Raw genomic sequence first — 14,699 nt, 5'->3', positions numbered from 1 at the left:
TTTTTGTTGTTGTTTTTCTGAGCCGAAAAATAAAAAATGTAAAAAAATGCAGCCCGTCATCCGTGAGATACCCATCTCTCCAAGCAAGTGGCGTCTGTGCCTTCCTCCGGGGTTAAGTCCCAAGATGGCTCAGCTTTAATAATCGTTTCCTTAATTACCTTGCGCAGAAGAAAACAAGCGAGTTTTCTTCATCAAGACAGCGACTTTCTGGGGAGCGTCTATCAGCCGGGCACACGCTTCACAGCTCTAATCAGATTCCCACAATCCTCTTTAAAGTACTGCTGCTGTTTTCCTGTCACGATGTCCCAGAACGGGGCCTTTATTTGTCCCTGCGCCGGCAAGTCTGTGGGATCATCATGTTTCTTCTCCACTTTGTGTAACTGCCAAGCAAATACGACCACCACCCAAGGAAAAAGTTGAGGGATTTTAAGCACTATTTTTTTTAATCAAACTTCTTAAAGGAAACCAGAGATTAACACTTTGGCACAAAATAAACATATCCCCCCCGATAGATTTTACGAAATAAATACTATACCTGGTATTTTCGCCGCTCTGGTGTGCCGTTTTTTGTGGGTTTTTTTTTTATTTTTTATTTTTTTTACTAAAACTCCATGCAAAACACAGTTCATCAGAAAAGCATATTATTTGGTGGGATATGTGCAAAATGAAATCACTATTTCTAAAAACCTCTTATGACTAACAAATCTAGATAAAACAAAACAAAAAACATTTTTTCAATATACCATAGCTTATTCCTCTGCAGCAGCAGCTCTTCCCATCTCATCACAGCTCTCTGTGATGCTGCAGTATACAGAACAAGAAAGCAGAGCCAGAAGGGGGCAGGCTTGGGCTTGTAAAGACATCAGAGAAGACAGACTCAGCTATAACGATTCCTGAGCAAAGCCAGACTGAATGCTCAGTCGGGGACTTTATCAGGGCTGATAACAAGCAGGCTGAGCAGTAAAGCATGAAACAAAAAGCAGGGTAGGTGTTTTCTCTAATGTTCCCACTGATCTATATGGTGAAATACATGAGGGTGCTTCGTCTTTGGTTCACTTTAAACTCTTAAAAATAAAAAGAGTCCTAATGTAGTCTACAGTTATTTCAGGAGACAGTCAGCTTACCTAGTAGACTCTTACCATGTGGTGATGGCAGAATCCAAGCTATCAGGATAAAATAACAAACGGCTCAACTAACGGATAAATATAAATTAGCAAGGCTGCATATATATTTATCAAGAAACTAGCTAAAGCACAAGTAATAAGGTTGCATTGAACTACAATAACAGATCTATACAGAGTAACAAAGTGCCCAGCAGACCAGCGTACTGACCGATATGTCGGGCAGAGTCTGAAATGGGAGGCAGACTTTTATGCTGGCATCAGCCAATGGATGCAGGTATGCAAATTTCCACACAGTTGAATGGTAATCATTCAATCCTGGGCTGGCTTGATTACCATTTGCTAGCTGAAAGACTATCATAACAAATGCATGCAGTACCATGCTATAACATGCATGCAGGAAATCCAGGGTTATCTGGCCGCAGCTCAACTGCAGCAAACCATAGGAGGAATCCTGACAGCATCCTGAACTGCAGAGTGATTGCAAATGACAATAAGACGCACTGCGAATGCAAGCAGACAAGCCAGAACTGCCCAGTTGCAGCTCCACTGCAAGCGACAGAACATGCTACAGGAGAGATCCTGACAGGTAGAGGGTGCATGGTGTATCCGTAGAGGGTGCATGGTGTGTCGGAATAAGGTTCATAGTGTGTCAGTAGAGGGTGCATGGTATATAGGTAAGAGGTACATAGCCCCCTCTTATATAGGAAGCCAGATGTGACCCCCAGTATAAGTGTCAGGATCCCTCCTGTAGCGTGTTCTGTCGCTGCAGTGGAGCTGCAACTGGGCAGTTCTGACTTGTCTGCTTGCATTCGATTGTGCATTCGCAATGAGTTTCATTGTCATTTGTGATCGCTCTGCAGTTTGGGGCAGCTTAGGATGCTGTCATCATTCCACCAATTGCTTGGTGCAGCTGAGCAGCGGCCGGAGAGCCCTGGATTTCCTGCATGCATGATGTTACATAATACTGCACTTATTAAAGTCCATTGCATTCACAGCCAGCTAGCAGATCAGACTAACTCAGGATTGAGTGATTACCATTCAGCTGTGTGGGAGTTTGCATGCCTGCACTCATTGGCTGAGGTCCACATAAAAGTCTGCCTCCCGATTTAGACCCCGCCCGACAAAGCGGTCAGTGCACTGGTCTGCTGGGCACTTTGTCACTCTGTTATAGATCTGTTAATGTAGTTCAATGTGACCTTATTACTTGTGCTTTAGCTAGTTCTTGATAAATATATATGCAGACTTGCTAATATATTTATCCGTTAGTTAAGCCGTTTGTTATTTTTCTGTATTATTGTGTACTGCCTTGTTTCCATGCCTGATGGACGTTTGCTGCATCCGCGGTGGGTCAGTGAAGTCCATTATCCAGATTATTACAGTTAGACTTACCGGTAACTGTATTTCTAGACATCATACGGGACACTGGAGATGAGGCTCCGCCCATCCAATCAGTGGAAACCACCTGAAAGAGTAAAAAGAGTATTAATAGCCCCCACCCTCCCCTGGCTCCTCAGTGTAATGCAAGTAACTTCCAACTAAAACACAGAGAAGAGGAGAGGAAATAAGACACCTCAAAAGAAGTGTAACCCATAAACCCCCAATGCAATAGCCGTAAGAGAGTGCGACAGGAATAGAGGTGGGTTGGTGTCCCGTATGACGTCTAGAAATACAGTTACCGGTAAGTCTAACTGTAATATTCTCTAGCCGTCATACGGGACACTGGAGATGATAAACAAGTAGTCTGAAAAGACATAACTAGGGAGGGCCACAACCCTGGAGCACTACTCTGCCAAAACAACACCGTACTATGCATAGGTCCACAGAACCTTATGGGCAGTAAATTCCCATGCAGAACAGTTCTGCCACACAACCGCACTGGCCCTCAGAGCAGGATTGTCAACTCTGCTCTCCCTCTCTACAAGATTTTCAATCTCCACAGCCAGCATAGATAAAGTGCCGGCCTGTATATCAGACCAATTCGAAACAGGTTTGCAGACCAATTCGAAAGAGGCTCAAAGTTAAAATCAAACCAGACGAAGTCAAAACCGATAGAAAGTCATCCTCGAAAGACAGAAAGTCATAATCGAAAGACTGAAAGTCATAATCGAAAGACTGAAAGTCAAAATCGAAAGACTGAAAGTCATAATCGAAAGACTGAAAGTCATAATCGAAAGACTGAAAGTCATAATCGAAAGACTGAAAGTCATAATCGAAAGACTGAAAGTCATAATCGAAAGACTGAAAGTCATAATCGAAAGACTGAAAGTCATAATCGAAAGACTGAAAGTCATAATCGAAAGACTGAAAGTCAAAATCGAAAGACTGAAAGTCAAAAGACTGAAAGTCAAAATCGAAAGACTGAAAGCCATAATCGAAAGACTGAAAGCCATAATCGAAAGACTGAAAGCCATAATCGAAAGACTGAAAGCCATAATCGAAAGACTGAAAGTCATAATCGAAAGACTGAAAGTCATAATCGAAAGACTGAAAGTCAAAATCGAAACAGACTCGAAGTCAAAATCGAAACAGACTCGAAGTCAAAATCGAAACAGACTCGAAGTCAAAATCGAAACAGACTCGAAGTCAAAATCGAAACAGACTCGAAGTCAAAATCGAAACAGACTCGAAGTCAAAATCGAAACAGACTCGAAGTCAAAATCGAAACAGACTCGAAGTCAAAATCGAAACAGACTCGAAGTCAAAATCGAAAGACTCGAAGTCAAAATCGAAAGACTCGAAGTCAAATCGAAAGACTCGAAGTCAAAATCGAAAGACTCGAAGTCAAAATCGAAAGACTCGAAGTCATAATCGAAAGACTCGAAGTCATAATCGAAAGACTCGAAGTCAAGACTGAAAGTCAAAATCGAAACAGAGTCGAAATCAAAATCGAAACAGACTCGAAGTCAAAATCGAAACAGACTCGAAGTCAAAATCGAAAGACTCGAAGTCAAAATCGAAAGACTCGAAGTCATAATCGAAAGACTCGAAGTCATAATCGAAAGACTCGAAGTCATAATCAAAAGACTCGAAGTCATAATCGAAAGACTCGAAGTCATAATCGAAAGACTCGAAGTCATAATCGAAAGACTCGAAGTCATAATCAAAAGACTGAAAGTCAAAATCGAAACAGAGTCGAAATCAAAATCGAAACAGACTCGGAGTCAAAATCGAAACAGACTCGGAGTCAAAATCGAAACAGACTCGGAGTCAAAATCGAAACAGACTCGAAGTCAAAATCGAAACAGACTCGAAGTCAAAATCGAAACAGACTCGAAGTCAAAATCGAAACAGACTCGAAGTCATAATCGAAAGACTCGAAGTCATAATCGAAAAACTCGAAGTCAAAATCGAAAGACTCGAAGTCAAAATCGAAAGACTCGAAGTCAAAATCGAAAGACTCGAAGTCAAAATCGAAAGACTCAAAGTCAAAATCGAAAGACTCAAAGTCATAGTCGAAAGACTCGAAGTCATAGTCGAAAGACTCGATCGAAAGACTCGAAGTCATAGTTGAAAGACTCGAAGTCATAGTCGAAAGACTCGATCGAAAGACTCGAAGTCATAGTCGAAAGACTCGAAGTCATAATCGAAAGACTCGAAGTCATAATCGAAAGACTCGAAGTCATAATCGAAAGACTCGAAGTCATAATCGAAAGACTCGAAGTCATAATCGAAAGACTCGAAGTCATAGTCGAAAGACTCGAAGTCATAGTCGAAAGACTCGAAGTCATAGTCGAAAGACTCGAAGTCATAGTCGAAAGACTCGAAGTCATAGTCGAAAGACTCGAAGTCATAATCGAAAGACTCGAAGTCATAATCGAAAGACTCGAAGTCATAATCGAAAGACTCGAAGTCATAATCGAAAGACTCGTAGTCATAATCGAAACATACTAAAAATCACAACATACTAAAAGTCATAATCGCAACATACTGAAAGTCATAACGTACTGACAGTTATAATCGAAACCGACTGAAAGTCGTAATCGCAACAGAATCGAAGTAAAATTCGAAACAAGGGACTCCCTGAAAACTAACCAGAGATTCATTTCTTGAAAGTTTCCATTACTCCTTAATTGTCAATCACCATCGCTTCAGTGCAGGTTTGACAAATCATCATGTTCTAATATTGGGGAAGCCAATTGCTGCCCCACCTGCTGCTTAACATTCACAGCTAGATCACATGGACACAGAGGATAGGAGAAAAGAAAAAAATATATACAGGGAAAATCACTCTCTAATACTAAACATATGAGTGCACATCCCTGTAAAATGTTAGTTTCTGCATCTAGCATAGGAAACAAATGATTCCTTACAACTGCTCAGGGCTTTCCTTACTCATCTCGTTATAATACTGGGGAAGCTTAATGTTGCAATAGCAAATTTTCGTTTTTGGCTTCTCCAAACATTATCCTATACCTCCCCCGCTTTTACTTTCAGCTTGCTATGATATAGATAGCGGGAAAGGATAAAACACAGGTGAAATCACACTCTAAACTGCATAATATGAGTGTATATCCCTGCAAAAAAACACTATCAGTGCACACACCTCATCTGCTGGAACAGACAAGGAAGCCTCATGCCTGTTATCCCATCTCTCCAGCATGGTCAATACACTCACCTCTGCTGCTGGAACAGACTGGGAAGCCTCTTGCCTGTGATCCCATCTTTCCAGCCTGGTTAATGCACTTACCTCTGCTGCTGGACAGACTGGGAAGCCTCATGCCTGTTATCCCATCTCTCCAGCATGGTCAATGCACTCACCTCTGCTGCTGGAACAGACTGGGAAGCCTCTTGCCTGTGATCCCATCTCTCCAGCATGGTTAATGCACTCACCTCTGCTGCTGGACAGACTGGGAAGCCTCTTGCCTGTGATCCCATCTCTCCAGTATGGTCAATGCAGTCACCTCTGCTGCTGGAACAGACTGGGAAGCCTCTTGTCTGTGATCCCATCTTTCCAGCATGGGGGAGAACAACAGGAGCAGTTCCATTTCTTATGCAGCCTAGTTCTCCTATATTAGACTCCCCCACCAGCGCCAGCTTCCCAACCATCGCTTGTGGCCCAGGGATTTCCTGCATGCGCAGTGCTGCCAAGAGGATGCCAAGCAGCTGGGGGAGAGTCCCACGATCCTTGCCCGCACAAATGCATACGGAGGGCAGAGGGATCGACATCCGAACACCGCGTTCGGCAGAAAACCGGGTGCATAAAGAGACGCCACCTAGCGTTCACAACGATCACCCAACACCCGGTCTTCTCTTGGCCTCACCACCTAGTGAAGCTAAAAAATAATAAAAACTAAGGGAGCTACTCCTCTTCGGTGTTTCCGGGACGGAAACCAAATTAAACTGAGGAGCCAGGGGAGGGTGGGGGCTATTAATACTCTTTTTACTCTTTCAGGTGGTTTCCACTGATTGGATGGGCGGAGCCTCATCTCCAGTGTCCCGTATGACGGCTAGAGAAAGTTTGGATTCTGCCATCACCACGTTGGTGACTGGTAGTATTCCTGCTACTCTAGTTTCTGGGAACGTAACTATAGGCTGCGGTTGCTATTAGTTACATTCTACACTGTAGTCTTGCCTGTGTGGATGCTTGCTGGTGACTGTTGTTAGCCTGCTTGCTCTGCTTCTGTGGACTTGACTGTGAGCTGCGGTTGCTACTAGTTAAGCTCCAATCAACATAGATATGTGAGGGAGTAGGCTGGTGTTGTACTTTGTTCTCTGGTTGAACTCGATGGACGTATGTCTTTTTTCAACCAAAATAACTATGTAACTATAGTCCTGTCTTGTACCTGTCTGAATGCTTGCTATCGCTAAGGCAGCACAACATCGCACTGCGCTGCCATTGTGACTTATTTGTAGCAATATCAGAAGCCCAGAGCTGCAGTTGCTCTGGGCAACCTTAAGGCTGGTTTCACAGTGGGACGTTAAAGGCGCAAGTTAGAGCAGCCTGTAACGCAGCCCACCGCACAGTAATGAAAAATCAATGGGGCTGTTTACAGTGCCCACGTTGCGTTACATTGTAACGCTGCGTCACAAGACAATGTACTGCATGCAGTACTTTAGACGCGGCTGAGGCGCGTTAGACTGTTTGCACATGCTCAGTAATCTTGTGGAGGAGCGGAGAGCGGCCAGGCACATGGCTAATTAATATGCACTGCACGTTGTGACGTGCAGTGTTTACTTCCTGGAGCGGCCGCTCTGTGCGGCGATTGGCCGGCGGGACCACGTGATGCCGCATGCGCACAAGAGTGCGCATCACTGACGCCAGAGTGAGCTGCACAACGCGGCTCACTCTGACGTCCAGATCCAGCACCACCAGGCGTTCCGTTAGGGGGACGTTATGCGACCTTAACGCCCCCTCTAACGCAACGTCCTGGTGTGAAATTAGCCTTAGCCTCTTCCATTATTCAGCTACCAGCCTTGTTGCTCTGGGTGGTCAAAGTATAACCCCCAGGCATTACAATAGGTAGCTAGAGGAGTCCCTAGTATTAGTTAGCCCTTGAGGGCCCCCTAAGTATTGGTATACAGTGGAGTTGCCAGTAGTAGGTAGCCAGATGTACTCCACCCTAGTATACTGTAGATGGGAAGATTTGATCTTCCTTATAAGTAGCCAGAGGAGCTCAGAGTATAGGTAGCCAGATGTAGCACCCTTCTCCCTCATGTACTGGTAGCCAGATGTGACTTCCAGTATAGGTAGCCAGATGTAGCACCCTTCTCCCTCATGTACTGGTAGCCAGATGTGACTTCCAGTATAGGTAGCCAGATGTAGCACCCTTCTCCCTCCTGTACTGGTAGCCAGATGTGACTTCCAGTATAGGTAGTCAGAGGAGCCCCCAGTATTAGGGAGCCAGATGTAGCCCTTCCCTCCAGCCCCACCCCCAGTATAGATAGCTAGATGTGGCCCCTCAATATAACCAGTCAGAGGATCCCCCAGCATTAGTTAGTCAGAGCCCCCATCGTGCAGCATCTGCCATCACCTAACCCGCCAGTGCCAGTGATTCCTTTCACCCCCAAGGCTCTGCTGTGCACTCTGCATGGGCCTGCTCCCCCTGCGCTGCCCCCTAGATTTTGCCACCTGAGTCGTATTATTAAGATGACATCATGCTCATGGTATTCCAGTTGTGCTGCCATTACAATGTCCCAAGTCACTCAGCTCCTTATGCATTGCCCATTTTTCTTGCTTCCAACAGTTCACTTTTAAGAACTGTTCACTTGCTGTTCATAAATCCTGCCCCCTTACAAATGCCTTTGTAACACGATAATCCATGTTATTGATGTCCCCTGTCAGCGGTTTTATAAAGTTGTGGCTGTTCACTCTATATTTTTACAAAAACAAAAAAAAATATGTTTGTAAAAGTAAACTTTTATTAAACTAATAAAACAAAAAATGAAAAATGTACACCATAAATTCCCTTTAACTAATGAAAACCCTTTAAAACTGCATGATGCAGAACTTTTTAAAATCTATTCTTCAAATAAAAAAGTGGGAAAAAAAAAGTTTAATCAGATATCAGACTCTTCCCAGCCGGCGACGACACGAGAAAACGATGAATTAACATAGAAGTGTGTTTGTATTTCGGAGGTCTTGACAACAGAATAATGAGTTTCTGTGGGAGAGTCTCCGCGCGGCGTTCCTGGGCCCGGATTGTCACCAGTGAAATGAGAAATGGAGAATTGTGTCAGCCTAATCACTGGCATAGGAGCGCATGGATCTCCAAATATTCAAATAATCATTCTCAAATATTTGTTCGCCCCGACATCGGGTGGGAAGCGGTCAGCACATGACGGTCGGGGCGGGAGATAAATGTTCCAAAGATGTCTAGTGAAGGAGGATGGGAATTTAAAGTGAACCTATATTAAAAAAATATATAGGAAAAACAGATACTTACCTGTATAGTGCAGATGCTTCCCAATCCGTCCATGAGCCCACCGTTCTAGCAGAGGGAGAGCCTGGGGTCCTTTACGTTTAGGCAACGCTGTGTGTGTGTGTGTGTGTGTGTGTGAGGAGGGGGGGCAGGGTTAGGCATTGCTTGGGGGGGTAGTGGTTAGAATTAGGCATCGGTAGAGGGTTAGTTAGGTTTAGGCATCTTCAAGGGGGAGGGGGGGGTAGGGTTATGTATTGGCAGAGGGTGGTTAGGGTTAGGCAATGGAGGGGGGTTGGTTAGGGCTACGCATCGGGGGGGGGGGGTTAGGGTTAGGCATCTCCAGAGGAGTGGTTAGGTATTGGCAGGAGGTGGTTAGGGTTAGGCAATGGTGGACGATCAGTTAGGCATCTTCAGGAGGTGGTTAGGAATTGGCAGGGGGTGGGTAGGGTTAGGCAATGGCAGGTGGGGGGAGGGTTACAATACAATACAATAACATTTCTATAGCGCTTTTCTCCCATAGGACTCAAAGTTGGTTAGGATTAGGCATCACCATGGGGTATGCTAAGGTTAGGCAAGAGTGATGAGGGCGGTTAGGGTTATGGGGGGGTTAGTTATGGTTAGGCATTTTCAGGGGTTGGTTAGGGTTAGGTATAAGCAGGGGGGATTAGGGTTAGGCAATGGCGGGAAGTGTCAGTTAGGCAATGGCTGGAAAGTGTCAGTTAGGGTTAGGCAATTGCGGGGGGTGCGGTTAGGGTTAAGATTCGGTAGAGGGTTAGTTAGGGTTAGGAATCCTCAGGGGGTGGTTAGGGTTATGCATTGGCAGGGGAGTGGGGGTTAGAGTTAGGCAATGGCAGGGAGGTGGTTAGAGTTAGAGAATGGTAGGGGGGTCGGTTAGGCATCAGTAGAGGATTGGTTAGAGTTAGGCATGGTCAGGGGGGTAGTTAGGGTTAGGCATGGTCAGAGGGTTGGTTAGGGTTAGGTAATGGCAGGGGGCGGTTAGGGTTAGGCATCGGTAGAGGTTTGGATAGGGTTTCCTGTTAACAGACTCAGGTCTTACATCTACTCAATGCCTACTTACTGTGAACTTGCAACCCCACCTCCCCTTGTAGCGTACACAAGGCTTATATTGTAATGTGGGGATGCTGGAAAGTGCAATTTGTCATATACTGTTCGTCATATTTTGGGTGTAAATAAATACTCCTGATTGACCTGCCCACCGACTAAACCCGTGAGATGAGGGGACATGGCGAGCTGCAGTGCAGTTTGCCAAGCAAGATTGTTCAGTGAAACGGTTATTCTGTCCACTATTGTTATTTATATAGCGCCAACATCTTCCACAGCACTGTACAGAGTATATTGTCCTGTCACTAACTGTCCCTCACAGGAGCTCACAATCTAATCCCTACCATAGTCATATGTCTGTGTATGTATCGTAGTCTAGGGCCAATTTAGGGGGAAACCCAAAAACTTATCTGTATGTTTTTGGGATGTGGGAGGAAACCGGAGTGCCCGGAGGATACCCACACTGCCCGGAGAATGTACAAACTCCATGCAATTAGCTAACCACTCACCACTGGGCTGTCCACCATTTTGCTTTTGTACACTCTTTATATGCAACTATTGCTATTGGGTTGGGTTAAAGCCGACCTGAACTCAGTACTTCCTCTCTCCTCTAAAAGATAAGCAACATCATAATAACCTTTAAACAAAAACATTTCTTTTACAGCTGATACAAATCCTAAAATTCTACTTCCTGATTCATGGAAGCAGACACATTGTTAACATTGATATTGTTAACATCCAGCGCTTTCAAAAGAGCTTATCTGCCATCTCTGCAGTGGCAGTCATGTGACACAGGGGGGGAGACAGGCAAACTCTCTAAATACATACAGGGTGGATTTCTCTCTGTTTTCCTTCTGCCCTGTGCAAGAGTTCAGGTCCACTTTAAATTTGGGTTAATTTGGTTCTTAAAAGGCGTACGTGAAATAAAGGTGCCAGGAAATGTGGATGCCAGGAAATAGCTGATGGTAGAATATTGGAAACAATGGCGATATCCTACTATTTTACAGCGGTAATTCAGATAGTATAATATCGGTGAATGTTACCGATATTTTACTACAGCTCAACTTAAAGAGACTCTGAAGTCTCTTAAAATACAATCCGCGCATATCTCCGCCTCTCCCCGCCCCTCTCTGTGACAGAAGACTGAGGGGGTGGGGAGAGGAGGCAATCAGCGCTGATGGACGTGTGTAGAGGCAGAGCTACAGCCCAAAGCTCTGCCTCTTCACAGAAGCGCTCTTCACAATGTGCCCCGTGGAGTTTGGGGTGATTTAGTTAGTGTGCAGACGCTGGGATGCAGCGTTTCAGTTAGGTCACTGATATTAAAGAGATTTTTAAAATAAAAACCTGTATTTTGAGAGACTTCAGTCTCTCTTTAACTCGCATAGCTAAAATATCTCTCATAGAACTCTCCCCTCTACAATGCTAGCCTAACCCCCCACCAATGCCTAAAAGACGCCTAACCTCATAACCCCCCTTCCTGACTCCAACCTTAACCACCACCCGCCACAAACCTCCTTCCTGACGCCTAAACTGTCACTCTAACCCCCCCCCCCCCCCAACACACACACACACACACACACACTCTGCAAACCCCCTTCCTAGTCCCCAATCTTAACCACCCTAACATCCCCCCAACGTAAATCCGCTGAAATAAACTAAAAATACCACCACAGAAGTCTAGTTGCTGCCATAGGCACCCATACAAATTCCATTTATGTCTGGAAATGCGGATGTCAGAGGTGGCCAATACATAGCCGGGGCCACACGCTATACAAATTGTGGATACAAATTTGCCCAAATGTAATGCTTTGTAATGTGCCTCCAGCACACAGTCTCTCATAAAGTATGATCCTCTCTGTTATTGGTTAACCTCTTCCGCCCACACCCACCCTCTTCTGCAACTAATGAATGATAAAAAAAAAAAAATAAGAAAAATAAGAAAAAAAAAAACAAGGCCACCAGTTGTCCATTCAGTACAAATTTGCAAGTGCTTTGACAATGTTTAACCGCGCTTGATGTGCCATGTTTTCACGTGCGATCAAAGGAAAGGCAAATTGTATTTTCTCCCTTGAACGACCTTCAGTTACAGCCTAGAAAATCCAAGCAGAATGCAGTGTAAACATTGTATAAATCGGGTTCCTTTTGATTTCGTGCATCTTTCAAGGCCAAGAAACCCTTCGGGCAAGCTGACGTCTTCAGTGAACTAGGTTTCAACTCCTTACTTTGTGAAACCTCATACAACAAGATGTTATCTCAGTTCTATCTAATGTTGTATTTTTTTTTTCTTTCTTTCTTCTGTCTTCTCAGAATTGTTCTTTTCTCTTTCAGAACCTGGAACTTTTCCCAACCACAGTGTGTCGTACTCCGTATCTCCCCTCCTTCTCGCCGTCTGGTCTTTCACGTTATTGGCCCTCTTACGTATGATCTAAAGTAAGGAGGAAGGTCCAGAATTAACCCTCAAGACGGGCAGTGGAAGAAATTAAAACACAACTACACAAGAACAACACAAATTAAAAAAAAAAATCAACAAAAACACAAAAATAATTTTTCTAGAAGGAATCCGACACTGTGAGGGAACAAATTATGCATTTTTGAAAAACCGTATCATTGATGACTTTCTACGCCTTCTAATAAATGAAAGGACAAGTATGGGTTGATTTGATCAAGTGACTATGGGAATTTCAGCAAGGTCAACGTTGGAGATATTTAGAACCTGGGTGCTCTTACAAACAAAAAGAGTTAAAAGGATTTTAGGGGGCGGAGAGGGAAGAGAGTGACTGCAAAATCAAAATGAACCTCATTAGTGTTTTAGGAGACATTAATAATTTGCTATTTTACCCCCCCCCCCCCCTCCCCCTTGCACCGCTGAAGCAACTTGCAAGCACTTCAGCTCTGTAAGGACAGAAGTTACAACGTAGTTGCCCTACGTACCTCATTCCCATTCATGAAGGGATTTTTCCAAAAAAATTGAAAAAAATGTTTGAGTCATTTCCCTTGCCTGACCTTGTGTCTACATCGCCGTAAATGTGTACATTACCTCTAACCCCTTACCTTCTCACCAACGCCAACTCCCCAACTCCAATACTTCCAGATGAGTATGTGTGGATTTTATACCATAATTCTGCAAAAGCGATGAACATCGTATAATGCTAACTTTACAACAACGCAAGATATGGAATGAACGTGGAGAATGTAGCGTAGGAGCCCAACTGGATAAGGTCTTCTTCATCATCCGTACCAAGACAGTCTGGGTCTTCAGTCTACAACACAACGGACATCATAAAGATTCGCTTGGCTAGCCATGTTCTGCGTCTCCATCTCCTGGCCTTCTTAAAAGTTTCTGGACATCTTGAGAACGTGGTGTAGGAAACCTTATGACTATAGCATGTAGGCATGGTTTTGGAGATCCACTGCTATGGATCATAAAGTTGGGTGATAATGGGTAATTAGAGATGTTGCATCCACCATATCAGGGACAGCAGGGCGAGTATGCAAGTAGAAGATAATATATGAAAATAGCAGGATAACTAAGGGATAATGCACAGTCCCTTCTAGTTCCATATGCCTGTCATTCATCAACCGTGTCTGTGACATTCTTGTGGGTATTATACAGACCCTAATCCCCTTTCGTAGACCAAAAAGAAGGGGAGCCAAGGGCCTTGAGTATTGTCTGACTGTTAGCTGTCTGTCTGCATGGTCCTATCACTGATTGCAAGTCCCCCCCAGGCCCGCTCTTACTCCTTATTGCGTTATGCTGAAATCGGAATGGACTCAATACTTGCGGGCTCTTAATGTTTGTGATTTGCACTGGTGCTGAGATGGAAAGGGGCTTAGGTTAGTTTAACAAAAGCTTCTGTTGCCCAGTTCTTTATTTCACTTATACTTCATTTGGGTCTATGTTTCTTAGGATGCCTCCAAACAAAATAAATGTCTTCTATGCCTCTCCAAAAACAGCCTCCTGGGGAAATTTCACTGGCATTACCCATGGCAAAAAAAAAATTGGCGGGCCTGCCCCAAGCGTGTCCTTGTCTCGGCGTCTGTTTGTCTATCCATTTCTCCATAACCGATACGTGTGAGGTCGGAAAACACAAAAAACAGATACGGTCCCAACAAGAGCTTCCAAGCTGTGCGTCAAAGCAATGCATTCTGGGATTTCACATTCTCCATTCCTGCGTGCCGGGGGGAGGGCGTGGGTTGCGTTTATGCTGGGGCACTTTATTGGCTCATCACTGGAAATCCAAGGCATATTTTCTTGATTTGTTGGGGGTATTTTTGTTTTTCTTTTTGCAAAAAAGATAAAAAAAATACTTGTGAATATTGGCAACAAATGTATAAAGTGTTATAATATAACAAAGACAAACTCTACTTTGGTATTTTTGTGTTATGTTTTCTTGCAGGTTCCAGATTTTTTTCCACTTGATCATATTGAAGAGTTTGGGTAGCTGATTTAACAACATTACATAAAAAAAAATATGGGCCAGGAAAAAAAATAAATAAACAAACAAAGTGATGGGATGAAGTGGCTGGAGAGCGTGCTGGTTAAAGGGAACCAGAGACAAACGATTCCAAATAAAATATGCATCCCTGGGGCTTCCTCCAGCCCCCTCCGGCCTGATCGGTCCCACAGCATTCTCTTTTTCCTCTCCGTTTACCC

At 44.1% G+C, this 14,699-nt stretch overlaps 1 protein-coding gene across 2 annotated transcripts in view; it reads left to right on the top strand.

Moving 5' to 3' along the window:
• Positions 1–14,410, top strand: part of IGLON5 (IgLON family member 5) — a 677,528-nt gene extending 663,118 nt beyond the window's left edge. For both annotated transcript variants that reach the window (XM_068241536.1, XM_068241537.1), the window contains exon 8: positions 12,374–14,410. In XM_068241536.1, coding sequence (XP_068097637.1) covers positions 12,374–12,474 — 101 coding nt within the window. In that variant the 3' untranslated portion in view covers positions 12,475–14,410. The remainder of the gene's footprint in view (positions 1–12,373) is intronic.
• The last annotated feature ends 289 nt before the right edge of the window (positions 14,411–14,699 follow it).

Source organism: Hyperolius riggenbachi, chromosome 6 (genome assembly GCF_040937935.1).
Source record: "Hyperolius riggenbachi isolate aHypRig1 chromosome 6, aHypRig1.pri, whole genome shotgun sequence".
NCBI classification, from domain to species: domain Eukaryota; kingdom Metazoa; phylum Chordata; class Amphibia; order Anura; family Hyperoliidae; genus Hyperolius; species Hyperolius riggenbachi.
Note: the sequence above shows the minus strand (reverse complement) of the source record. Positions and strands in the feature narration are given on the sequence as shown.